General features: G+C 46.4%; 3 protein-coding genes and 1 long non-coding RNA gene across 8 annotated transcripts; 2 read left to right on the forward strand and 2 right to left on the reverse strand.

Moving 5' to 3' along the window:
• Positions 1-57: 57 nt before the first annotated feature.
• Positions 58-2,516, reverse strand: EMG1 (EMG1 N1-specific pseudouridine methyltransferase). 2 transcript variants are annotated; one of them, XM_062594762.1, is made up of 6 exons: positions 2,355-2,516; positions 2,176-2,277; positions 1,627-1,717; positions 1,219-1,277; positions 926-1,075; positions 58-400 (listed from the first exon to the last, which is right to left on the reverse strand). In XM_062594762.1, the coding sequence occupies exons 1-6, from the start codon at positions 2,475-2,477 to the stop codon at positions 287-289; spliced, it is 639 nt and encodes a 212-aa protein (XP_062450746.1). In that variant the 5' UTR covers positions 2,478-2,516; the 3' UTR covers positions 58-286. The 2 variants fall into 2 exon arrangements, with proteins under 2 accessions (XP_062450746.1, XP_062450745.1); XM_062594761.1 differs by having other exon boundaries at positions 1,627-1,768; positions 2,355-2,515.
• Positions 2,517-2,600: 84 nt separating this feature from the next.
• PHB2 (prohibitin 2) lies at positions 2,601-7,787 on the forward strand. Its single transcript, XM_062594721.1, has 9 exons — positions 2,601-2,909; positions 2,987-3,071; positions 3,183-3,262; positions 3,385-3,569; positions 5,427-5,556; positions 6,032-6,135; positions 6,544-6,621; positions 7,439-7,515; positions 7,763-7,787. Exons 1-9 carry the CDS (start codon positions 2,783-2,785, stop codon positions 7,770-7,772), a joined length of 876 nt encoding a protein of 291 aa, XP_062450705.1. The 5' UTR covers positions 2,601-2,782; the 3' UTR covers positions 7,773-7,787.
• A 692-nt stretch (positions 7,788-8,479) lies between these two features.
• LOC134150804 (uncharacterized) lies at positions 8,480-11,860 on the forward strand. The gene is made up of 2 exons (XR_009960722.1): positions 8,480-9,377; positions 11,120-11,860. It is a non-coding gene; the product is annotated as an uncharacterized LOC134150804 (long non-coding RNA).
• On the reverse strand, positions 10,445-24,746 carry PTPN6 (protein tyrosine phosphatase non-receptor type 6). Of its 4 annotated transcripts, XM_062594556.1 has the most exons (18): positions 24,727-24,746; positions 22,915-22,983; positions 21,856-22,078; positions 21,109-21,372; positions 20,681-20,803; positions 20,175-20,369; positions 15,972-16,194; positions 15,155-15,271; positions 14,888-15,001; positions 14,383-14,479; positions 13,888-13,967; positions 13,650-13,799; positions 13,396-13,527; positions 12,956-13,110; positions 12,562-12,629; positions 12,077-12,228; positions 11,231-11,328; positions 10,445-11,150 (listed from the first exon to the last, which is right to left on the reverse strand). In XM_062594556.1, the coding sequence occupies exons 4-18, from the start codon at positions 21,114-21,116 to the stop codon at positions 11,042-11,044; spliced, it is 1,821 nt and encodes a 606-aa protein (XP_062450540.1). In that variant the 5' UTR covers positions 21,117-21,372; positions 21,856-22,078; positions 22,915-22,983; positions 24,727-24,746; the 3' UTR covers positions 10,445-11,041. The 4 variants fall into 4 exon arrangements, with proteins under 4 accessions (XP_062450540.1, XP_062450534.1, XP_062450556.1 ...); XM_062594550.1 differs by lacking the exon at positions 24,727-24,746 and having other exon boundaries at positions 22,915-23,048; XM_062594572.1 differs by lacking the exons at positions 22,915-22,983; positions 24,727-24,746 and having other exon boundaries at positions 21,856-22,131.
• Positions 24,747-24,941: the final 195 nt, after the last annotated feature.

Here is a 24,941-nt window from a genome sequence, read left to right on the forward strand (position 1 = left end):
GACTCTTACCTGCTCACCTGCTCACTTAGAAAACATGAAGAAGTACAATACACAAGCTTTCTTATCAAAAGTGACCTTTAATTGGAGGACAAAGACCAGGGGCAGTCCCTTTAGAGTCTCATTGCACCAAAAGCTACAAAGAAGAAATTGAAGCCTTTTCCCTTCCACGAGTTCAAGGTTGCACCAGGTCCACACCTGAGTAAAAAAAAAAGCCCCTCCAGAATCTGCCAAATCCCCTCCAGTCACTATAAAGGAGTCCACCACAACAAGGGCTACAGGCAGAAGCTCATACTACTCCCCAAACTTCCTCAAAGGCAGTAGTAATCTTGGCACAGGTCAGGGCAGCAGAGAGAGGATAGTTACTGATAGAGACCATCTTTTCTGTATAGTCAACATTGACCTGGGGGGAAAAGAGTGAAGTTAAGCTGCAAGTTTTCATTTAATCCTCTTTAATTCCCTTGCTAGAAGAGGCACAAAATAATACAGAAGGCTGGTTAGGAATGGAAGGATTCTTAACCACAGAACTGATCAAAAGTTCTCGGGATCCTGGTCTGGGGATTGACTTCGATTAGAATGTTTTTCTGGGTATGGATGTAAACCTGCAGGAGACCAGCCCGATTCAGTGGGCTGTCCATGAAAGCCATGTATCTTTCTCGCCCATGGCTGTGCTTCATCCAAGATTTAACACAGCCACAGTAGCACACAGGACAACTGCTAACCCTCACCTGTGGTCTCTTACGAGGGAGGCAAGACCTAACTGTTGCAGAGTTTAATAGTTTCTTGATATAAAGCCTACCTTGGAGAAGAGGTGGGGGGGGGAAACAGCCAAACAAAAAAGTGAAATAGAACAACATATACACAGTAACACTGACATCTGTTCTGATAGAGACCCTTGTGACACCAGATTTGAAATGTATGCACTTACCGAACCATGAGCAAAAGCTCCCACAACAATGGCAACTGGCTCTGCTGCAGGAACCAGCTCACGCAGATCTGACACTTTGGGAACTGCAAAAGAGGTACCTATCTTCATGCAGCCCACTGGGAGATGATCACTGACTGGGTTTTTAATCACCTGCAGAGAGCAGAAATTTAACAGAGGCAGAGGTAAGAGATCTGCTGCTTTAAGTCCACTGTACAGACAAAATACCTCCTATATCTCTAGTTGCAAAGGAGGAATGTTGTGACATTACCCATAAACAGTCAAAGAATGTTTACCTTCAGCAATTTCTGAGGTCCATCAGCTGCTCGAACACTGAGCTTATGCAACAACTGAACTAGCAGGAGAGAAGAAAATCAGTTAAGCAGTATGTTGTGTTGCTGGAAGAGTCTTCTGGCTAGCGAGTAGAGCTAAACTAGGTAAACTAGGTAAGTAGCCCATCTTTAGAGTTCCCAGTATTTTCTAAAGTAGCCCTAAGAAACACTCATTCACTTATTCCCCATTCTGCTAAAGAATGAATAGTTAGAATTCTGAAACACAGAAAAAAAGCATTTTTGTTTTTCCACTCTTTCCTCATTTTTGGACTTTTAAAACTGGTGCAGTTTTTAGACTCTTCCCAAAATCCTTCCATTCCTAACCAGCCTTCTGTATTATTTTGTGCCAGGTGAGCAGTTTGAATCACTTACCCATAAGACCACAGAACCGATCAAAAGTTCTTGGGATCCTGGTCTGGGGATTGACTTCGATTAGAACATTCTTCTGGGTATGGATATAAACCTGCAGGAGACCAGCCCGATTCAGTGGACTGTCCATAAGCATCAAGAGACTCTGAAATAGAGAAACATGTAGCAGTGGAAATAGAAAAGGCATAAAAGAGAAGAATCTTGCAAAAATTAAGATCTAAGCCCAATAAGTGAAGAAGGGTCTGATACTGAGGCAGAAAAGGATCCATCTGGCCATACAAGTCCTGCTGTAATAATGAAATGAAGCACTCTCATATATAAATAATGAGAAATATAAGAAATGCAAATATTAATATAAAAGATACAGAGATGCACAGATAAAAAGAGCTTCTAAAATATAAGCACAGAAGGTAAGGCTTAATTCCCTCCTGTTCCAGAGGCACAAGCTGACCACAGACTTCAGGGGTGGTTTCCCTATGGTTCTTAAGTCACACGGCAGCAGCCCAGTATGGATTTAGACAGGGCCTGGCAGTGCTGAGCTGTGGCTGGTACCTGGTGTGTGATGTCCGGCCGCACTTCACCAGGGTCCCGGCCGCTTCGCAGCAGTAGCGCCTTGTGCTTATCGCAGTTGAGTAACTCGAACGCCTTTCCCACCTACGGGCAAAGCACACACAGGTGGGCAACGGCGAGCCGAGCCGGCCCCACCGCCCCCGGCCCCACCGCCCCCGCACCTTCACTGTTTCCAGACTCGCCCCCTCCAGCACCACCAGAAGCCGCCGCTGCCCCCGGGCCCGCTTCGCCTCCAAGCCAGAGCTCTCGTCAGCTTCCTCGCGGGACCGTATGGGCGCCGCCATTTTCCGAGCGCTCGACCGCGTAGAGCAGGCCCCGCGCCGTGACTTCATTTCCGCCGCAATCGATTGGCTCCTGTTTCCCAGCTGCTAATTGGATGCCGCGACGATCCAAGATGGCGCTCCGGCTGCGGCCTAACGGCATCTGCTAACCGGTCCCGGCCGGACCCACTTCCGGAGCGCAGTGCGGTTGCCCAGAACGGGGGACTGAGCGGGGCCCTGCTTGTGCCACGGTTTCCTCCCGGAACGCCTCGACGCGGGGACCTTCCGGTGTCCTTCCCGGCTGGCGCGCGGCGCGGCGCGGCGCGGCCATGGCGCAGAATCTGAAGGACTTGGCCGGGCGGTTGCCGGCGGGGCCCCGTGGCGTCGGCACAGCCCTGAAGCTGCTCCTGGGCGCTGGCGCCCTGGCCTACGGCGTCCGCGAGTCCGTTTTTATCGGTGAGTCCCTCTCCCCGGCCCCGATTCCAGCCCCACGCCTGCCGCGCTGACCCTGCCCCTGTCCCTTCTCCCCGCAGTGGAAGGCGGCCAGCGGGCCATCTTTTTCAACCGCATCGGCGGTGTCCAGCAGGACACCATCCTCGCCGAGGGGCTCCACTTCAGGTAAGGGCCGTCCGCGAGCCGAGCCCCGGCCGTGGCCCCGGTCACCACCCCGACCCCCAGGGGCTGCGCTGCTCCGGCCGCGCCCTGCAACGAGTCTCTGTTCCTCCGCAGGATCCCGTGGTTTCAGTACCCTATCATCTACGACATCCGAGCCCGGCCACGCAAAATCTCCTCTCCCACGGGATCTAAAGGTAAGAGCTGCTTCACCAGCCAGAGCACAAGGCACTGGCAGTACTGAGGGGTAGGGGGGGCTCCAAGACAGTGGCACGAGCCCAGCCAGGGTTGTGGCCCTGTTCATCTGTCTTTCTTGCAGACCTGCAGATGGTGAACATCTCACTGCGTGTTCTCACGCGCCCCAACGCTGCAGAGCTGCCCAGCATGTACCAGCGCCTGGGCTTGGACTACGAGGAGCGAGTACTGCCTTCCATTGTTAACGAAGTGCTCAAGAGCGTGGTCGCCAAGTTCAACGCTTCACAGCTCATCACTCAGAGAGCCCAGGTAACTCTTCAGAGAAGTCTAGCATTCAGATCGCAAAGGAACATCTAAATTGTGGACGTGGGAAATGTTATAACAGATAAAGTATAGCTATTTTTTAGGCTGATGGCAGAAGTATCCAAATGGAAAGGGCATGTAACTTACAGTTTGATTTGAATAGAGATATAAACGGTAGCACTGTACCACTAGATACGGGGAAGAGAAACGGATACTCTGTGTAGAGATTAAAAAGGGGGGGGGGCACTGTGGTGTAGTGATAGGGAAGAGAGAACTGACTTACATCATAGTCCACAGGCAATGGCATAACTGGCTTTAAAAAATGATTACCTTGACCCTGCTTGGGCTTCAAAAGAGCTGTCAAAGCACATTTAAAAAGCGCTAAAGGATCTGAAAAGAGAGGTGGGTGATCTGTTAATAAAGTGATAAGATCTCAGTGATGAACAGTGCTGTTCCAGAAAATCTAAAGGTGGCAAATGTTTCTATTTTTTAAAAAAGTTAAAGGGGTAATCTGGGGGGTTGCAAAATGATAGAAATAATTTAAAACAAACAAAAAATGCCTACGTCTGAAAGTTCATGTTCTGAAAATTTGATTGTCAGGGATGCTGAGAATAACTGTCATCTATCCCCACTGAGGGGATGTAAATTGGTGATTTTAGTTAGTTTTCTTTCAAAAGGTTTTAGGGAAGATCTGCTGCTATAGAGGATAAGTTATCAGAAGGACAAAATACAAAGCATTTCTTAACTGCTTTCTGATCCATGACAACAAAGTAAAGAGCAGGACTAATTGGTCAGGTGTTGTCCTATGATTGATCCATAGCAGGGACTTTATGGTTCTGTCCTAGGCCGTATGACGTGCACCGAATAGATTTGTTATGAGTCTTGTGTAAGGAGAATGGATGGAAAGGGAGAATGTGATAGCAAAGGAAACAACATCTGCAGTTGATCTAGATTTATCAGAAGCAGCAAAGACTGTTAGATTATGTCTGAAATTTCGGAACAAACTGAATTTTATTCTTTTCCTGTCATAATTCATCCAGCAGCAATAACTGTAAAGTGATGAATACTGAAGCCCTTGATACTCAGAAGAAAATGAAGTGGCTTTACATAGTTTTTTGCTCACAGTTCACTCAGTAAAATGTTCTGGCACCTTTTTAGAATTCTGCTCAGTGAAGAGCAACAATGAAGGTGAAAGCAAATGCTAAAATAGTCAAGGATGTGATACTGTAGCAATAATTTCCATTTAAATCAACATTTTGTCTGGGACTTGTCAGCCTATTTGATAAAGATACTGGTAAACCCGAGGCAACTCAGAGGTAAGCAGAACAAATCATAAGATTTAAAGACTACTCATAGAAAGAGATTAGAAAATTGGAGTAGCAACACTAGGTAAGAGATGCATCTGTAACATATGGGGATGGGGAGCAGGATTTGTTATTTTATCAGTCTAAGTGCAAGGACGAGGAGACAGTCAAACCTAGAACAATGACATTCAAGATGGAGAAAGAAATACTTGTTGTGAAAACACACGTGGGAACTGTGGAACTAGATGAGATAGGCTGTGTAAACAAAAGACTTTCAAGAAAACTCTTTTATTTTTCATAAATAATTACTTTTAATAGTTAATAAATACAAATAAACTATATTTTTAAAGTGTTTTAAGTAGCTATGAATATGCAGAAGAAGTGAACAGAAAATTTGGGGACATGTATTAATCTTTGTTTCAGGATTTGTTTTATGTGATTCCTCACACTAGCCCAATGTGAATGAACTGTGAGGGACAGCTGCGCTTCTGTTCTGGAATGTACAGGAAGTGAGAAGTAGCCTCTGTGTAGTATTCTTTTCTCCATATTTGTGTTTCAGGTGTCCCTGCTCATTCGACGAGAACTGACAGAGAGAGCCAAGGATTTCAGCCTCATTCTAGATGATGTGGCTATCACAGAACTGAGCTTCAGTCGTGAATACACAGCAGCTGTGGAGGCTAAGCAAGTGGGTGAGTTCAATTTACATTTAAAAGGAGTGAGTTTCCTTTGCATTTCTGTTGAATTATTAAACAAGGAAGCTAAATTTGGGGTAGTATGTCACTGCTACTGCATGGATACAGTTTCAAAGTTGTAAATTTTGTCTTCCTTAGTAATATGTCTAACCAGATTGTTTCATAAGTATTACCAGAAAATGTTGGGTTATTGCTAATGGAATAGAACATCCGTTGGACTGAGTTTCCAAAGCTATAGAGGTTCCTCTTCCAAACTGGGACTGTCACTTACGATGGGAATTATGTTTAAAGGGTGTAGTCGTTGTTGGTTAGAAAAAAGTGTGTTCAGAAACATTTCTTAGATGTGGGTATGGCTCCTGAACGCTATCATTTGCTTGGGAAGCATGAGCCACGAGGCCTCAGCGGTAGCATTCTGCTGAAGGTTTGGGAAGATGGGATCTGCTTTGAATGCTTTTGGCTGTTCCCTGTACAGCCCAACAGGAGGCACAGCGTGCACAGTTCCTGGTGGAGAAGGCCAAGCAGGAACAGAAGCAGAAGATTGTTCAGGCTGAAGGGGAAGCTACGGCTGCCAAGATGATATCCATTTCTGGGAGACTTTGTGGGAGGTGGTTTGTGAGTTTGACTGTCCTGAGAATCTGTTGCATTATTTGATTTGCATTTAGGAGACTGATGAGATGAGAGATCTACTTAAAGCGATCATTTTTTCCCTGCAGTAGGCTGGAGTGGGATTTGTCTGAGATTACAGGTCAGAGCAGAGTAGGCCATGAGCCTCCACTTCCTGTTGGAAGGTTTAACTTTTATTGGTTGTGTGTAACAATAACCCTGTTCCTGGTTGGGGAAGTAAAGTTATCCCTACCTAGAGCTCTAAGTGACTGGGATAGAGATCATTTTTCTCAAGATGTTTGATGATGTGGTTTAGAAAGAATTTCTTCAAGGTGGGGGCTTCTGCTAGCAGATTTTTCCTTAACTTTTGCCCCCCTGTACCTTGGTGAAGCTCTGAGCAGGAATCCAGGCTACATCAAGCTACGTAAAATCCGAGCTGCTCAGAACATTTCAAAAACGGTGAGTAGTGGGGTGCCAGATTTTTCTTCCTCCTGTGTTTCCTTGTGCCACCTCTCTCAATCCAGTGGCCATGTGATGATTTTAAGGCGAATGTGACTGTCCTGTCCTGATCTTTGTTCCTACTTAGCCCTTATCTGCTCAAATAGAGCATAAGGTTAGCTAGCCATGATCGGCAATTAGGTGTGAGGCTATGAGTTCATGCCTTCCACGTGACAAGGCCAGATCCACATCAGATTCCATCACCCACACCAGCTGCAGCTGCCGAAAGCTCCTGGTTTCCTGCAGCCTGACAAATGGGGAACAAATAAGCCTGGGATCAAAGATCTGTCTGACAGGGAGAAGGAATGAGCACTACTTTTAGAAAGTCTGATGGCGCTGGAATGGGAAGTCTGGACCATGACAAAGCTATTTTGGGGAAGTGCATAGATAAATCTAAGATCTTAAGTAAATACAGGCAAGAGTTCACAGGTACTCTGAATTCAAATATAAATATAGCATTAACAGCTAAATTGTTAGTCTATTAGTTCAATTATCTAAAATAGAGAACTGTCATGCAGAAACTTCTGTTCATTTTAAATGTGTTTAAACATAACTTTAGCCTAAATTGGGGACAGACTAATTCTGCTTCATAGGGGGTTCCTTTTTCATGTTGTTCCCTCTCCACTCACTGGAAAAGTCCTAAGCAAGGTCAAATGTAATGTTCAAAAGTGCAAAGCTGTGTCTTGAGGGGGAGTTAGGTTCTTTATTAATACCCTTCCTCCTTGTTCTTTAATACTTGTCTGTTTTATACAACCTCTGTTGTGGATTTCTGTTTCAGATTGCTGCCTCACAAAACCGTGTGTATCTCACAGCAGATAACTTGGTGCTGAACCTGCAAGATGAGGGCTTTACCAGGTAAAGGGGACAGAGGGCTGTTGTGGGTGGATTTACATGCACCTTAACTGTGAAGCTGGTTATCTTTCTGGAGTGCTCTCAGGAGCTTCAGGATCTTTCCTCTGATAAGACCTTGATGCCAGAGGATAGAGCCAAGTAGGGAGTAGCCTTGCTTACTGCAGAAGCTAAAAGCATATTAAATCTAATGCTTTACTCTTTTTTTTCTTTTTTCCCCCTCCTTCTCCTTAATGCATCTTCTGGCACACAGAGGAAGGTAAGGCGCTGATCTTTATTTTGATCCTTTTGTGAGTACTTGGAAAGAGGGTGTATATGTTTGTTTGGAGCCCGGGATGTTGCTGCCTTGGACCCTCCTGGCCATAGGGAGTTCATTCAATCTCTATCTCGGCCCCCATTTGTGATGTGACACTTGCATTTCTCCAAGTAGTATCAAGTAGCAAATGTTCAGGAATTGGAGCTCTGTATGTCCCATGAAGAACCTTGCATAGAGAAGGCAAGAGCAGTAAACTGAGGAATGTCCTTTGATTCATCCTTTGTGTAGGGTGACCAAAGAGGGCTGCAAATAGGCAGTTAATTGAGTGTAGGAAACATTCTCTTCTCTTTGTTATCACTAATTCTCCAAAAGCTTTCCAGTCCATGCCAGCATGTATCATTCCTTGCTCTCAGACCTAGAGAAAGTTTGGCTTCTGCCTAATCTGTTTGGTGTTACTGGATGAGGCAGTGCCAGCCAAGTTTAAGAGTATGCAGCTAAAAGTTTAAAATAAAGAGAGGAAATCGGAGATAGTTTCTTTTCCATGGAGTCTCTGCCTGTTTGATCATGCCTCACCTTATTCCTCCAGTAGGCTTAAGGGGCTTTGAAATAGGCGTTTATTCACCAGGGCTGAAGCTGAAATCCTTTGGGTGTGGCTTCCAATCCTGCAGTAAGGGTCTGGCTTAGTCTTGCCTGTGCTTTTGGGACTAATGACTCATTTCTGTCTCCCTTTCAGTGACAGTCTCCTACTCAAACAAGGGAAGAAATGAAAGAACTAAAGCTTTCCAGAACCACTGTCACTGACCAGCAGAAGATGCCTATGAGGAGCTTTGAATTCCCTCCACTAGCATCATTTGACCTCATTTTGGAATTCTTAATCTAGTAGCCAGGTTTCGTTCTCCTGCTCCAGCTCTGTCTGTAGTGACCTGGCTGTGGGATTGGGCTTTAATCCCTTCTTTTCCCCATCAGTTAAATTTACTTACTGGTGTGAGGCCATGTGGATCTAGTAATTCACCTCTAAATTTCAGTATGTCTGGATTTCTATACAGTAGACTCAGACCTTCCTTTCTCTCTCTCTCTGCCTCTCTCGCTCTTTTTTATTTTTTTTTTCCTCTCCAAGTCAGTGAGTTTTGCTGCCACCACCACCAGGCTTTTTTCTAGTAAATCTTTTTCTCTTTCCCTCCTGATTCCAAGAGAACCTGAGGCTGAACTCAGTAAAATGTAATTCATCAGGCACCTGTAACTGCTGGAATACTTGTTTGTGACACTGTCTGCTCAGTGATTCTTCTAAAGATTTGTAAAAATTAAAACAAAAAAAAAGTATTGTGTCTAAGCATGCTCAGTGGCTAAAAAAGAGTGCCAACTGAGTGTGGGCATAGATGCTGAGAGGGTGCAAGGTTAAAAGTATGCAGTTTTTGTCTGCTTCCAGATGGTTTGTAGAGACTGGTAGCTGCTTCATATTACCAGCTCCCAGGGAAGTACTTCAGTTTCACTGTTTTACAAGCTACATGGATCGGAGTTCAAGCTATGCTTCATTCCTCCTTTCTGCCTCCCCACCTCCTGGATTTGTAGTTGAAGACTGAGAGGAAAGAACCTGAATATTGGCGTCCCCACGGTAAAGCAGGGGAAAATGACAGCTAGACTTCGAAAAAGTGCTTGGCTTATTCCTGTGGGGAACATCAGGCAGCTGATGTTACTGACTATTCATTTCCCTGAATCCTATCATCTTCCCGAACAGGGCCTGTGTGTGTCTCAGACCAGATTAAATCATCCTGAGCTATGCTGGTCTGGGTCCTAGGCCACTTTTTGTCAATTTTAGTTCAATCTTTTTTTTTTCCCAAGACTTAACTCTTCCAGCCATCAGCTCTAACCAGATTCTAGTTCCAGCACCTGATCCATCTTTTTCTTTGAGTACCAAATACCCACAATTTAACTAGTATGTATATTTGCACATTAAAGGTTCCCCAGCACTTTCTCTGTGATCGAAGCCAAATGCCATGAAAGGTTTGGGTTTGCACTGTTAAATTGTGACTGTATCCAAGCTGTCTCAGCATTGTCCCAAATGATTCCTAGGTACAGGTCACAGGCTGGGGCCTAGTTTTAATTAGCAAGGCTTTAAAGATCAGGCTGAAGTCATTTCTACCACCAGCAAGGATGGATTTCAGTGCTCAGGGGTGCTTTATGGCATTCACAGAAGTGGTGGTAGGAATGCCACATTGCAATAATGGCACAGTGTAGCCATGTCCTGGTCTCTTTTCTCTGGAAAGATGAAATTGCTCTTCCTTCCTTTGCAGAAGGGGCAGAACTACCAGGGCGGAACTACAAGGGCAGAACCAGCAGGCACCACAGTTCATTATTCTGTTTGCTGAAGCAGCACTTAGTCATGACTTACTGTCCAAGGCCATTGAATGCTACCAAAGACAGATGACAAAATGACTGTAGACTTGGATGAGAAGTAACTTTTCCAAATACCATAATTCAGGTGCAAAAGTCTGCTCCTGAGCTTGCCACAGCTCGTTTTCTATGCTTGGATTTACTTGCTAATTACCAGCACTCAAAAGCCTCTCGGCAAGGAACCACCATAATTAGTCATGACTTCTGTTAAGGAGACTGAAAGTTGTAGGAAGACATGAACACACAAATAAGTTATGAAGAAAGCTTTGAGAACCCAGCATTCAAACAAATACATATTTATTTACAGACAAAGCAGAAAACAGTCATCATATCAAATTCTGGTTTATTTACACTATCCCGAGAGTAGATAGACAAGGGCAGAGGGTTGGGTTTAAGGAAAAAGGATGTTTTCTGTTGGAACACTGACAAGGTGGAAGGATAAAAAAATACCAGGCTTCTCTAAAAAAATGAGCTTTTAGAGAGCCAGTGCACTAAAAGGCTGAACTGCAACTCATAGCAATAGGTGAAGATGTAACTCTTGTGTAAAGCTCTTCCTAACAGAAGAGCAGAAACTAAAGCTGACATAACAGAGGAGTCTGGCTGCCAGTGTTCACAGAGAAAAGGAAAGACAGGATGTGATTTTTTTTCCCTGTTAATGAGTGATGAAGGGGCAGGGGGAGACTTAGCTGGCCTGCCCAGACAAGGGTCAAAGAGGGTAGTCAGCTAAGCTGGAAAACAGTACAGTTCGTAGCACTGAAAGACTGCATGGAGGAAAGAGGGAAGGCCTAGTTCCAGTCCAAGAGAAAGGGATATGAGATAGGCCAGTCTGGACATGCTCTCCAGTTTGAACCCTAGGTTCATACCCCACGAGGGGCTACCTGCAACTTATTTTTTCTTTAGTGAGCCTTTCAGCTTCTTCTCTGCGGAGCGCTGTTTCTTCACCTTCTCCTCTTTCTTCCCCAGGTTCTCATAAACCGTTGACTCCTCTTTCTGCCTGTAAGAGCAAATGAAAAAGTGAACAGGAGGAAAAAGCTAGCCAAGTCAGCAGGGAAGACTATGGCAAAAAGATCTTACTTGGAGGATTTTCGCGTGGCCTTGGCATGCATGTTCCTCACAGCAGGTGGATAGGCGATGTTGCCATACTCAGACTCACTGGGCTTCCCTTTCTGAGACTGCAGGAGAGAAAAGCCAAGCTGAGAAGAGAGGTCTGGGAGAAGCAAGAAAGATACCATAAAAGAGTTGCAGCTCTTACCAGTGCCTCACTCTAGTATCTGGGTAGAGGTGGGTGGATTGCTGAAGTCTTCAGGCTCTTGGTGCACTCTACCCACTGCTGTCGCAGAAGGGAGCAGTAAGACTGCTAATGCCTCCTTGTATGTAGGTGAACAGTGGGGGCAACTAATTACTGGAGGCACTGGCATGCCTGATAGTCCTATATGTCAGCTGAAGAACATTAAATAGCAGCTGGTTGGTGCTGCCAGAGGCTAAAGGTAGAGCTAAAAGATGTCACTTATCAGCTAATAGGAGAAAAGAGTTCCTATACTTTCCACAAGGGTTTGGGCAGCAGCTACAGAACCAGGATGGGAAAGACAAAGAGGAAAGGAGAGGGCCAAGTCTATACCTGTCTTCAATCCAGCTTGTAAGTGAACAGCACTTGGTGGAAGCGTTGCACAGAACATGGTTGAAATAAACAGCAATAGGTTTTAATGTGGTTATTTGTTCAGAAGGGGTTGGTATTTGAGCTGCAATATTGTCCATTGAATTTTAAAGGGTAGGGAAGGGATTCATATCTCAGTGCACCATCACAGTCTGAGCAGGTCCCAGCAATTGCTTGAGGTTTAGGAAACAGAGCACTTTGGCTCAGAGCCAGCATCATACAGGGTATAGATGCATAGAGTGGGAATGTAGAGTTCTCTTTCTCACCTGGATGACTTCCAGCTTTTTCTTGGTAGTTTCTATGAACTGGCAAATGGCCATGTAGATGAACTTGTATTGGGCCTCTGTCTGCACCATTCCAGAGCGCTGGGCCCTCACCATCTGGATGGTCTTCTGGATGTCAATGTCACAGTCCAGCCCTAGCAGGGGGCACCAGAAATGCTTATGGGCATGTTTGCTGACACCCTATCCCATTCTCTGTCCAAAGTAGGCACAAGGGAGCTCAGCTGGGAGCTTTCCACTGCCCTTCATATTCTTTACAGGAGTCCTCTCATCCCTCCTTCCTGCTCAACATCCTTCAAATCTGGCCCTGGTTGAAGAACCCAAGCTCAGAGAAGGCTAAAGGTACAGTGAGTGGATACAGTTCAGCTATCCAGCAGCGCAGGATCTCTCCCACGGATATTTCATGTTTTTAACGCCCCGCAGCAGGACTTAAGGCCAGTCCATTTCAGGACACTGTAGGGTCCTCTTACCCTTGGTGGAGATCGTTTCCACTATCATATCAATGACGATGATAGTCCCAGTGCGGCCAATTCCAGCACTGCAAGGAGAAGACAAGCAGTGGTCACAATTACTATGGTATCTGCAACCACCCATCTAGGCATGAACCAGGGTCCTGAAGAAAAATGCAGCTGCTTCTGGGAAGGAAGTAGCACTTATAACAGCTGTTCAGCAATGCCACAGAAGAATGCAATGAGCATCATTCATTTAGGGGTGTCAAAGAAAGAGGGCAAAGGAAGTACCAGGGCTGGTGTATGCTTCACTCACAAGTCTTGGGGAATGACTAGTGCAACAGGACAGAGACTTTCTATGTCTCACAATAGAGGAGAGATGGAAAAGGCTTCAAATCCCAGCCTTTGTACCCACCTGCAATGCACCAGAATAGGCCCAGCATGTGGGATGCTCTCCTGCTTCTGGTTGATTTGATCGAGGAAGCTGAGCACTCCTCCTGGCTCACTGGGGACGCCATGGTCAGGCCAACTCAGGTACTGGTAGTGCCAAATCTCACGCACAGCCTCACCCTGACAATAACAGAACATCCCACTGGCAAAGCTACAGCCCAGTCCTGGCCTAGCCAGTCCAGTCTTGGCCTCTGTCCTAGGAGAGGTAGATCTGAAGCCAGAGCATCTGGCTCCTGTTCACTCCTTGGTCCTTCCACCAAATGACCCACCCAAACCAGGTGAACACTGACCCCAGGAGAGATACAACAGCAGCATTACCACAGCACCCAGCAATTCCCAGCCTTAGACATATAGCCACTGTTAGACCCATAGGCACCATGACAGCTCCTGACTTGGCACACTCACATCATTTATCGGCGACACACAGAGTTGCCGGAGTTTGTACTCCAACGCATCATGCTCCCCAGCGTTCTCCACAATGTAGGGACCATATTCTTTCGTGCTGCCCACCTCTGGCCAGTAGGGTACACATTTGTTCTGTGTGGACAGAGGATGCAGGTAGAGTAAGAATGGACAGAAAGAGGGCAAGAGAGAAAAAAAAAGCAGTAGTTGAAGGATATAAGAGGGCAGCTCCAAGACTCCTACAAACACCTACTTACCCGTCCTTTCTCTACTTCCCGTGTGGTCATCACAATAATGCGCGTGTTCTCCTGCCACACCATCTGCCAGAAGTCATTAACCGTGGCATCCAGGCAACCCTGGCTGGCAATGTAGGTCTTGGTGCACTCATCTGGGCTGATTAGATTGTTCTGTGGGTGGATGGAGAAGATTAAGTGGGCTGCAGGGATCAGGCAACCCTCTCCCCCCACATATACAGTCATCTTTTCAGAATCTCACCTTGACATAGTTCGCATTGATATAGTCAGATCCAGGGATCTTTGGATCCCTTCCTTGGAGAATGACTCTGGAGTGATCGACTGGAGTTGCAGTGAAAAAATCAACGGAGAAATGAGATATTCTGTGCTCAGCTCTCTGGAGCTCCCTCCCTGCCCTACACTATCTCATTTACATTACCCAGTGTATGCATCCTGCCACATATTTTCATTTCTCCTCCTCTGGGGGTCAGACCAATCCCACACATCTCTCTCCCTCCCTCTGTGCTGGACCACACTATGAGCAAATAAGCCTAATGCATCCCTACTGCCTTCAAGGGCATGGAAAGGCTGTGACCTCTCTAATCAACTCCTAAATCCCCAGTGCTGCACACCTTGTAACCTGTCCCCACTCTGGAGCCTAGAGCAGGCTGAGGCAAGGCCAGAGATGACTTGGACAGCTCTTCATTGCATCCCTGTCTGTACTTGCTTTTATTTACATTGGAGAAACAAGACTCACAGGGCAAGATGTTCTTATACCGGTTCTTGCTCTTGTTCTCAGGTCTCTGACCCTCATGACGGTCATACAGGTGCTTGGCTTCCTGTTTTTGCAGGCTCTGAGAGCAGAACAGAGAATAATCATGACAAGGTCACAATCTGTGACAGGGGACACGGGGACTCAGAGGAACAGTGGCAACTCTGAGGACATTTGGATGTGTTTCTGGGAGAGCAGAGAATTAAAAGTAAATCTGGACTAGAAAAGTCCAAGGTTCATGGCCTGATCCCTGGTTACTGGCTTTCCCATCCATGAAAAGGCACATTTCAACCTCAGTGGGTTCACTTAAGATTATACTAATACTCTACAGGAACAGGATCCAAACAGAATATTTTCAGAGAAAGACTGACAAAAATTGACAAGACTGCCTAAGAAGTTTGTGTCCAGGAATAAACTACAGATGGAGAAGAGGTGATAAGCAGGGACTTCCCAAAAAGCCATATGACTATCCTCTACCACAGTTGCTTACATCAAATTCCTCCCAGAATCCAGCCTTGGAAGTTTCCTCAGTCAGACTCTTCTTGTTCAGCTCCTGCACTCTATTCTCAATGTCAGCAGCATTCACCCTAGTAGCATAGTAGGGCTGGGAAAAGACAACAGGTTGGCATCAGAGAGAGAGGCTGCTGGAGAGCCAAGTCTCCTCTGTGTGCTCTGCAGAAAAGGAGGAGAGGGACAGAAAGCAGAAACAAACAAGTGGATCCTTCCAAAGGATTTCTGTAATGAGAAAACTATTTACCTGCTTCAGGTACACAAAGGAGCCAGAGACCTCCTCAATCCCAGTTTTCTTGAAATGCTCCACCAGCTCTGCCAAGCTGTCAAACACTTCTGCACCTCCAACTGTGTAGCGCCCATTCTGAATAGAGCAATAGAGTTATATCCCCTAACAGTCCTACAGTTAAATCTGACAATGCTCAGGGAAAAGGTAACACTGATGTGCAAAGCCCTAGCACCACTCTGTGCTGTCTGGAAGAGCATTTTCTCTGGCAAGAAGGTCAAATAGTAATTTGCCCTGAGAACGTTAAGCTCATAAAATGATGAACTGATGCCTTCTCTCCTCAGTGGATAGAAATTCAGAGACAACATCTTGTCCTCAGCATTCATTTAAACTCAATTGCTTTGAAATTCTCTTCTACTCCCTGCATTATTCCACAGGAAAAAGATAGGAGAACTTGTGACAGACAGGTTGATAACATCTTCCAGACTAGGTCTGGAGATCTTGCAGATGCCTCTTGTCCCCCAAAAGTTTTTTACATCTTTATCTCTTTCATAAGCTAATCATCAGACTAGGAACCCTTCTTTCTCCTTCACCACAGACTCCTTATGGAGTTCTAACCTTGTTTCCTCCTATTTAAGCACCCAGCATTGCCCATGGTCACCCTGTCCTAGGCAAGGACATAAGGAACCTGCAAGGTGAGACCACCCTTTACTTCAGTTTCACAGGCACTCTGGGCAGTAATCAAGCTGATCATGACCATGCTTTTGGGGACATGATCAGCAGAGATAGGCAGAGGCCTCTTCCACTCCCTTTCCTTTTGTCCTTCTACCCTACTCACCTCGCACATGATCTTGACATGGGTGACTTTGAGCCGGGCCCCAGAGCCACTGGTTGCCCCAGCTGGTGGAGCATCAGACCCAGGTTTAAATTGGTCAGTCAGAACAGACAAAACAAAATCCCCAGGTTTGCTGAGACTCTCTCGCACCAAGAAAGTCCAAGGGGTGGCCTTGGCCTGGAGCAGTGACTCAGCTGCAGGGCCAGACAGATGCCCATGGTACCACCTACAAGAAAAACAAGAGCAGGTCATAACAGAGGTGCAGATACAAGTAGTGGTTGCCCCTGAACTGAGGAGTGATGGGCAGCAACATTGGGGGAGGGAAAGGAAAGAAAGCAACAGAAAGAGAGAGAGAAGCAGAGAGAGAGACAGACAGACAGACAGAGAACAAAACTAAGCAAGGAGCAGGATCTTGGGAAAGGCAGGTGAGAGAGAAAGAAGTGGACTGTACCGGCAGGAAAAGGAAGAGGAGGACATGAAGCTAGAATGGACTGATACACCAAAGGGCTATGCTCCCATTCAGAGGGACCTGGGCAGAGAGGAACCTCTTGAAGTTCAATAAAGGCAAGTGCAGAGTTCTGCACCTACGGAGGAATAGCCCTATGCACCAGTATAGCCTATGGGCTGACCTACTGGAAAGCAGCCATGTAGAGAAGGACCCAAGAGTCTTGCTGAACAGGAAGCTGACCATAAGCCAGCAATGTGACCTTGTAGTCAAGAAGGCCAATAGTATCTGTGGTGCATTAGGAAAAGCATTGCCAGCAAGTCGAGGAAGGTGATGTACTCCCCCTGCACTCAGCTCTGGTAAGGCCACATGAAGACTACTGTGTCCAGTTCTGGGCTCCCCAATACAAGAGAGACACGGAGCTACTGCAGTTAGCTCAGCAGAAGGCTATGAAGATGACTAAGGGACTGGAGCATCTCTCCTATGAGAGACTGTGAGAGCTGGGCTTGTTTAGCCTGGAGAAGACTAAGAGGGGATCTTAGCAATGTATGCAAATATCTTAAGGGAGGGTGTCAAGAGGATAAAGCCAGACTCTCTTCAGTGGTGCCCAGTGACAGGACAAGAGGCAACAGGCACAAACTGAAACACAGGAAGTTCCATCTGAAAATGAGGAAGAATTTCTTGACTGTGAGAATGACAGATTAGTGGAGCAGGTTACCCAGAGTAGGCTGTGAAGACTCCATTCTTGTAGATATTTAAAAGCTGACTGGACAGTTTACTCTACTAGGTAACCTGTTTGAGCAGCCAGGTTGAACTAGATGATCTCCAAGGTCCCTTCCAACCCCAACTGCTCTGTGATTCTGGAACCAGGCAGGCAGAATGCTGTTAACGCAGGACAAAGGGGTAAAGCACCAAGTGGAATTTGGTTGTGTGATATACAAACCCAAAGGCAAGCAATGCTTGCTGGCTGGAAGACCCAGCTGGGGGTGGGTAGCCTGTAGTATTCAGTATCTCCCAGCATGGGCAGGCTCCACAGATTCCAGCCTTACTGTTGCAGGGTGCTTTCAAAACACAAACACCAAGGAAATGAAAATAAATGCCCAGTGAGTCAGAAAGTCTCCCATCTGATTTAGCAGCACCCAGATTGCTGTGTTAAGCTCATACTCATCAAAGAATGATCCTAGGAAAAGATACTTTTCTTAGACCTCTAGCAATGATCCCTCTTTCTGAAACTCACTCATCTTTTCAATCAAAAAGAAATTCCTATTCTCTGAACAGATCACACTGCAGCAATCATCCTGGTCATGGGGGTAGAGACCAGTAGCCACCTGGAGGCCATGTTCTGCTCCTGGTACTTTTTGTTGTTGCTGATCCATGAGCTGTCCTCTCACCACAAGGCAGGGAGTGTCCCCATCTGACCAAGGCACTCTCTGCCCCGCTTCATGGCTGGCCACAGGGAGCAGAGGGACACAAGCTTGGCGCAAATGGCACAAGCCAACCCCCTTCTCACCTACAAATACCTCTGTGATGGATATGCCTGCCTGGTGAGCCCTCTCTTCTCCTGCAGGATGTGGGTGGAAGGGTTGGTCAACAGAAGCAGGCTTAGAGATGGGACAATCCTGTCCTCTCCTCCTACCCCAGGGCTCTGGCACTATAGGAACCCCAGATGCGTCACAGGTTGCCTCCATAGAGATGCTGCATTTCCTCATGCCTATTTCAAGCTCCACAGCCTCTTTGGATCATATCAGATGGTGACAGAGGTGCTGCTGAGCCACCAATTAGAGAAGCATAGAGACAAACTGTATCAAATTGAGAGCCATGAGATGTTCTAGGCACTGGTGTTGCTCCAAACCATCCCACTCCTCCTGGTACCCACTTGCTGGTTCTACCAGGTCTGGACCCATCTCCGCCCAGGGGTCACCCCAGCCCTGGTGCTTCTGTCCCTTCACTTCTTCCAGTTCAATGGCAGGGAGCAGATTTGGGCTCTTCTCTTCCAGGTAAGGTTGGATATGGCTCAAACAGATCCCTCCAGTCCTGGGACATCCCTGTTCAGGCTCTGCACTGTTGGGCTCTGCACTTAGGGGCCTTTGCAGTGAAGCTGTCACACCAGCTGGAGGCTGTTTTCATTGTGACTCTGTACTGCTTCCACAAAAGTTCCTTGGCAGCTGGAGCCACAGCCACTTGGGGTGTCTTCCCCTGATTAACAGTATTTCAAAAGCAGGTAGCTGTTGCATCAGACTTTGAAATGCCTCTCCCTGATTCTGCTCACCTCAGGTACTGCAAGAAAGGTCAGACATAGTCCATATGTCACTGCACACACTGCAGTCAAGGCTGCCCTGATGCTTAGTAGACTAGTCAGCGTAGGTAGAGCCACAGAAACAGGTTTGCTGCCCACAAAGCAATTAATAGTAGAAGCCTAAGATGATATTGCTGCCTATGGTGACCTTCATGTTGTTATGGTTCTTCTGCTATCCATTCCCCAGACTTAAAATCTAGTCCAGGAGGCAGTCACAGAAGCAGCCAGGGCATTCATTCACCCCTTCTCTGGATTCATGCAACTCTTGCATCTGGCCAAACCAACACATTTCTCTATACATCATCTTAGGAGTCATTACAAGACAAGTCATTACAAGTGGCAGAGAGCTACTGTGTCTTAGATAGCAGTGCCTAGCTTTAATTTCTTTTGATCTTTACCTCATACACTCCAATAAATAGCTGATGACTTCTGTTGCACAGTAATTACTAATTTCTGCTCATCTGATCTGCTTTTCAAAGAAGCATCCAGCCACCACCTGCAAGTGTCCAGGATGTCTGGGAAATGGTTGATTCCCCTCCTGCTCAAAAAGAGGGCTTCCCCTTCACAGGTAGGAAGGAGTTAATGGGTCCTGTTCTCTCCCCTCCCCCTCTAGTGGAGCTTAGCTCTTCGAAACCACGTGATGGAAAATCTCTTGGGGAGAGAGTGAGAGGAGCTTTCGTAAGAGCTTGGGGGGGGGGGGGAGAAGTTTCCAACCGCAGGGAGGAAGGGAGGAAACTGCATGGCCACAACCCAACGGCCTTGACTGGAAAGGATGGCTAGAGTGCAGACATTGCACCCTTGCAGCCCTGCACAAGGTTGGGGGTGCCCAGGTGCTTCTCACATGGCATCTTGTTGCTTGTCTCCAGGTGCATAGGACAGAACTATCTGCTCCCCATATAGGAATCTGCCCCCATCCCAGAGCAAAACACGGATAGCTCCTCGTGCTGCATCAAAGAGCCTGAAAGTACAAGGCAAGGGCAAAACCACCTGATTTGATTTAGGAACTTGGTATCAGGAGACATATGCAAAGTGGGGACAAGAAGAAGATTGAGCAGGCCAGGAATAGCAGGGGAACGCGGCCTTACTTTCAGGTGCATGAGTCACCCACGTCTGGAATAATCATAGAAGTCTCGGGCAGGGCTGAGGGCTCTCACACATCTTTTCATTCTGGGGACCACTACAGACACAGAACTAATGCCACAACCTTTGCTCTTAGAAACAGGATATAAATAGCAAAGACAACAAGAAAACAAATACAGATAGGGCCCTATTGGGTCTGGTGTGATGGGAAGGGTATATCCAGCTATTCCCGGGGATGCTGTCCCTGTGAAAACATAGGAAAGTGTGGGAGGCAGGAGACACCATTTCTGTAAGGTTAGCCGCAGGGATGGTGGCATGGTCACAGGCCATGAAACACAGAGGAGGTCTCAGCACAGACACACTAACTGCTTTGATTTCTCTATACCTCTCTGTAGTGGGGTCAGAGCAGTTGAGTGGGTACCGCAGGTCGATGATGGTTCCATCCTTGTCCTGCAATGAGCCCTGTTGCTGCGTGTAGTACTCCACCAGTTCCGACAAGGTTGCAAACTTCTCCCCTCCATACAGGTCATAGAAATCTCCAGTATTCTGGATGCGGATGTGGGTTACCTGGTCACCAACCCTGTGGGATCATGCAAAAAGCGGGCCAGTGAGGGGATTGGAAAAGAGGCAGAAAAGTTGGAGTCCCTGAATTCTCTCCTGCCATGGAACCAGAACAAATCAATTCAGTGAAAGGAAAGGACTGGAAAGGGAAGCTCCTGGGGCAACCTGAGAGAAGGTCTGGACGATGCTGGGAAACTCCAGACCTTTTACAGCTTGAAAATAACTCAAAGGAATAAAAAGAGGGGGAAGGAGAGGCCAGGACACAGGAGGATTCAAGCATTCTGAATATGTAACCCTCGAAAGGCAGAAGTTGGAGTCCAAGTTACCTACCGAACTGAAAGAGAAAAGTCCCCCTGATTCTTCCTACTGGGCCTGGCTAGAAAGCTCCCATGGACGCCCCGTCCCTTCAGCAAGGCTTCAGCTTCCAGACCACTCAGGTCACGGTGAAACCACCTAGCAGAGGAAATAAAAACAGGACCAGGTAAATGAAAAAAATATTTTCAAATTGCTTTCAAATTCCACAGCTTTATTGTGGAGACTTACACAGTGAGGTAGGACGCTCCCCAGCCAGCATCTCTAGAGGCATCCCATACCCACACAGGTGACAGCTAGCAGGAGCAAAACGAAACTTGCATCTATGATACCTGCCCCAGCCCATGAAAGGCTTCCACTGAGTTACAGCTGCCAGGATGATCCCTTTTTTCTGCCTTACATTCCTGGTCCCTCTCCCCGCCCACACACCATTCAGTCCCTCTTACCTCACCATTCTGGAGGGAGAGAGGAAAGGGGGGCCAACTGGCTACCACCAAAGCAACTCAGCAAACACAGAGGAAAGATCTCTTTATGCTGACGAGAAAAGGGAAGTCGGAGGTCTGTGCTGGAGCACCCAATGCCAAGCTGTTTCCGCGTCTCCTGGGAGCTGGCCATGTATCTCTCCTGGCATCTACTGTTAGTCCATTCAGTCCGTCTCCATTAACCTCACTCTGGACACATCCCTTGTTCTCCTGGTGCTCTGTGCACTGCTGTTGGGCACAGACAAGAGTAACCTAGTACGCAGCTGGGCACGCGCAACTCCAGGAACAGGAAGTGCTCTGAGCCATCAACTCCCCAGCCCCAAGCTGCTTTGCACACACTTCTGCTTCTCATTTTGCATTTTTTCTCCTCCTCCCCCCACCCCATTATTTTGGGGTCTCTGCCTTTTATCACAGTGGGGTTGACTAGCCAAGTTCTTCCTGGGTTCCGGTTGTGTTCATAAAGTTCAGCTCTACAAGTCATCTTTTCCTCTTCCTCCCTAAGGGGCCAATAATCAATGCCCCCAAAAGTCCTTGCAGTAGTGCCAAGTGGACCACAGCTGCCTGAGGTCACCCATGCATCTGCAAGCCAGCACATGCTAGCATACATTCAGCAATGAAACGCTCACATTTGACCACCCACTCAGCCGCACAGCTTGGGTTCTCCTGGGCTGTTCTCAGCTACCTAGCTGAAACCTCCATGCTCCAGCTCACCAATGAATAAGTCATGCAGCCACCTTCTCAGCAGATAAATATCCCATGTGCTCTATACACCCACAGAGGGAATCCATGCAAACTCAGAACAGACTTGCAGCTTTTGAGGCCTGGGCTAGCACTCTGAGCACAGCAGTGTCTTCCAACCAGCTTTTGAAACACAGTCTGCTTCCAGAATGTGCCTTTGACAGAAGCATTATAGCTTAGGGGTGGGTGAATCTGCCTAGAAAAGCAGGCACAAAGCAGGACAAACAGATATTAGCTAAGACTGGCATATATGGCATCAAGAGAGTCCAGCCTAGAACCTGCAAGGTACCAAGACAGCATACTGAGTTAAACATGTCAATTTATACAAGAAGATAGAAGGAAAGAAAACTAACAGTTTACAGCCCATGACTGCCTTTTCTCTTCGCACTGGTTTTAAGGTCTGCAGTTCTCATGAAAGCAAGAGTGCTATGGAGTGGCTAAGGAGGGCAATCCAACTGGTGAAGGAGCCTGACTCTTCCCTGGGGCCGTATCTCAGCTACTCTGTATGGTAGCTGAGACATGAAGTGTGGGCAGCAGGAACAGTAAGAGATTTGTTTATTTCAAACATCAGCAGCTGCAAACTTCTCTGCACACCAGTAGACTGGGAAATTCTGCAAAGCAGCTGAACAGATTGCTAGCAATGGCCCAAACATAACTAACATAACTTGTGGCCAAGGAAGATATTGAAACTAGCAAAAGGAAGTACAGGAGAGGAGAGGAAGCCAAGCTTTATTGCTAGAAAGACGATTTAAGCATCTACACCACCTTCGTTTGAAATGCTTCCAGTTTCACGCAGACAATCAGCAGGGACATGGTAAGTTGAAGAGCTCCTGCTGTACAGACCTAAAACATGGGAAACTTCAAAGGCACAGAAAACTGTGGCCCAAGGCAACAGTCTTTACACAAAGAATGGGCTGCACCTAACGCAAATCAGAGCCAGAGTAGTGCTGGCATAGGAAAGTAATGACATTTAGAGTTTGGATAGAAATGATAGGAACCAAACAAATCAAGCAAAGTAATAGTGATACTTACTCAAAGACAGAAAAGAAGCAGACCAGAGCAGGAGAAGTTCTGGGCAGAAGTCACAAAAGGGAATTCCTGCTATCAAAAGGATATTAGATTATGCAGGGTTGATAGGAAGCCATAGCAGATAAAAATAAAATTGAGGCATCCCTACACCTTAAAAACTGGACAAAACAGAGTATCTGCCCAAGGAACAGAACATTACTGAGACATAGGGGAGTGGGGAAAGAACCAGGTGCCAAAGAGCCCCAATCAAGATAGAAACGGAAAGTTAGAGCTAAACCCATGTAATTCAGTATCCTCCAGTTGAGCAAACCTCTGGGAGCAGTATAGCCCACAAGGTAGTATCTGTGTGGATACAAATCCTAAATCACATAATTTACAAAGTGAATTTAAACCTCTAATTGTTTCCACATCAGGAAAGGACTAGGTATGCACAGGTGGTCCAGATCAAAGACACCAAGACAGATAATAAAAAATTACCAGTGAAGAGTTCCAACTGATAAGCTGAGCAAATATCGCGTGGGTTATATTTAGAGAAGCAATTGCTTGTTATCTTTGAAGTTGTTCTCTGTAAAGGCTGGAGCATGCAACACCAGACTGTAATTGAGCTACTGAAATACTTTCTTAATATAATTAACAGGTCAAGAGATTTCAGCATCAAAGGGACTATTCTTACTGTGTAGTTTGGCCTTCAGTACAATACAGACTATAGAACCTCATCTTATAAATCCTTTGTGGAGCTAGGCCACAACTAGCACAGGAATCAATTTAAAAAAAAAAGAGGATAAATGAAGTAGCTAATTAAAAAATGCTCACATATGGACTGCTGGGGGAAAAAATAGAGACTGACAGGGAAGGGAAGCTTGTCAAATCCAAGCAAACTGTATCAGCCAGATTCCCCTTGTCTACAAGCTTGCTAAGTCCCTCAGAGAACTCCAATAGTATTCCAAGATAGGATTTCCTTTACAAAAGTAGATACCAACTCTTTCTTTAATGTCATATTCATTCCTTTCTCTATTATTATCTCTATTTTATTTCTCTATTATGGTATCTAATCTCTTGCTCTTTCTAAATATCAGTTTTATTGGTCTGTGGTTCTTATTTAAAAAAAATTTTTTTTTTTTAAATCAGCACTGCATTTGCCACCCTGTAATTCTCAGCTTGAAGGAAAGGTATAGGCAGGAGGTTGCAGTTCTACACAGAACCACCTAGTAGCTCAGCTGCAGCATTCTTGCGCTGTGTTAGAGCTGCCAAATAAAGGCCATTTGCTCTGGGGGAATGGGCAGATGGACCATCTTCCTGCGATTTGTCCAAGCCAGATGCTCTCTGGCAGGCTACAGGACCACAGGACAATGCTGGGCCCAACCAGAATCTAGCCATAGATTAATGCTGGTGGCCAGTCTCATTTCCTTATACCATGTTGCTGCAGTCCCAACAACAGAGCTCCCATTTGGATTAACAGTGAAGAGTTTTGTCAATTAGGGCTGTAAGACTGTAACAAATCAAGAAATAACCAGGCTTAGAAAAGGTGTGATACCTGATCTCTCTCTGTACAAAAAATGTTTTGAGATGCTGCAGCTGCAGGGCCTGCAGAAGGCAGAAAATAGTTGTATTGGCTCTTCTCTCTCTTTGTAAAAGTGAGGAGGAGGAGCAGCAGCAATAGTAATCTAACACACTGAACTCAGTCTTCCAGCCATCCTGTAGCTCCTAGTCCAAGGTGCTCTTTTTTCCCCTCTGCCTGATTCCTACTTCCAGTATTTTTATTTTTCTCACCAACAGCACTGTTTTCTGTCCTTAGCTAGCATACACAACACTCACCCACAGGATGGCATCAGGATCTTGACCAGTAGATCCCCACTGATAGGGGACTAGCAGCAGCGGGTAGAGAGAGTACCACAGCCTTTAACCAGAGGGTCTTACTAAAAAATAAAATATTATCAGAAGCATCAACACAGTAGTATCTGAAATGGACTTGGGAGAGAGATCAAACAACTTGACAGAGTAAGGGGTGGACTCGTACCCTAGAGACATGG

The sequence above is a fragment of the Rhea pennata genome, chromosome 1 (genome assembly GCF_028389875.1).
Source record: "Rhea pennata isolate bPtePen1 chromosome 1, bPtePen1.pri, whole genome shotgun sequence".
Classification (NCBI taxonomy): Eukaryota; Metazoa; Chordata; class Aves; order Rheiformes; family Rheidae; genus Rhea; species Rhea pennata.

Bases quoted from the DNA above. Each gene is read 5' to 3' on its own strand.
- EMG1 (XM_062594761.1), bottom strand. From the start codon at position 2,477: ATGGCGGCGCCCATACGGTCCCGCGAGGAAGCTGACGAGAGCTCTGGC. The intron at 2,278-2,354 runs GTGCGGGGGCGG...CTTTGCCCGTAG, and splicing joins CGAGTCTGGAAACAGTGAAG to GTGGGAAAGGCGTTCGAGTT. The intron at 1,076-1,218 runs GTAAACATTCTT...TGCTCTCTGCAG, and splicing joins GACCTCAGAAATTGCTGAAG to GTGATTAAAAACCCAGTCAG.
- PHB2 (XM_062594721.1), top strand. From the start codon at position 2,783: ATGGCGCAGAATCTGAAGGACTTGGCCGGGCGGTTGCCGGCGGGGCCC. The intron at 3,263-3,384 runs GTAAGAGCTGCT...TCTTTCTTGCAG, and splicing joins CTCTCCCACGGGATCTAAAG to ACCTGCAGATGGTGAACATC. The intron at 6,622-7,438 runs GTGAGTAGTGGG...TTTCTGTTTCAG, and splicing joins CTCAGAACATTTCAAAAACG to ATTGCTGCCTCACAAAACCG.
- PTPN6 (XM_062594556.1), bottom strand. The intron at 12,630-12,955 runs GTGGGTACAAAG...TTCTCCTTGCAG, and splicing joins CCTATTCTGGTGCATTGCAG to TGCTGGAATTGGCCGCACTG. The intron at 11,151-11,230 runs GTAAGATCTTTT...TTGCTCTTACAG, and splicing joins GCCACGCGAAAATCCTCCAA to GCAGAAAGAGGAGTCAACGG.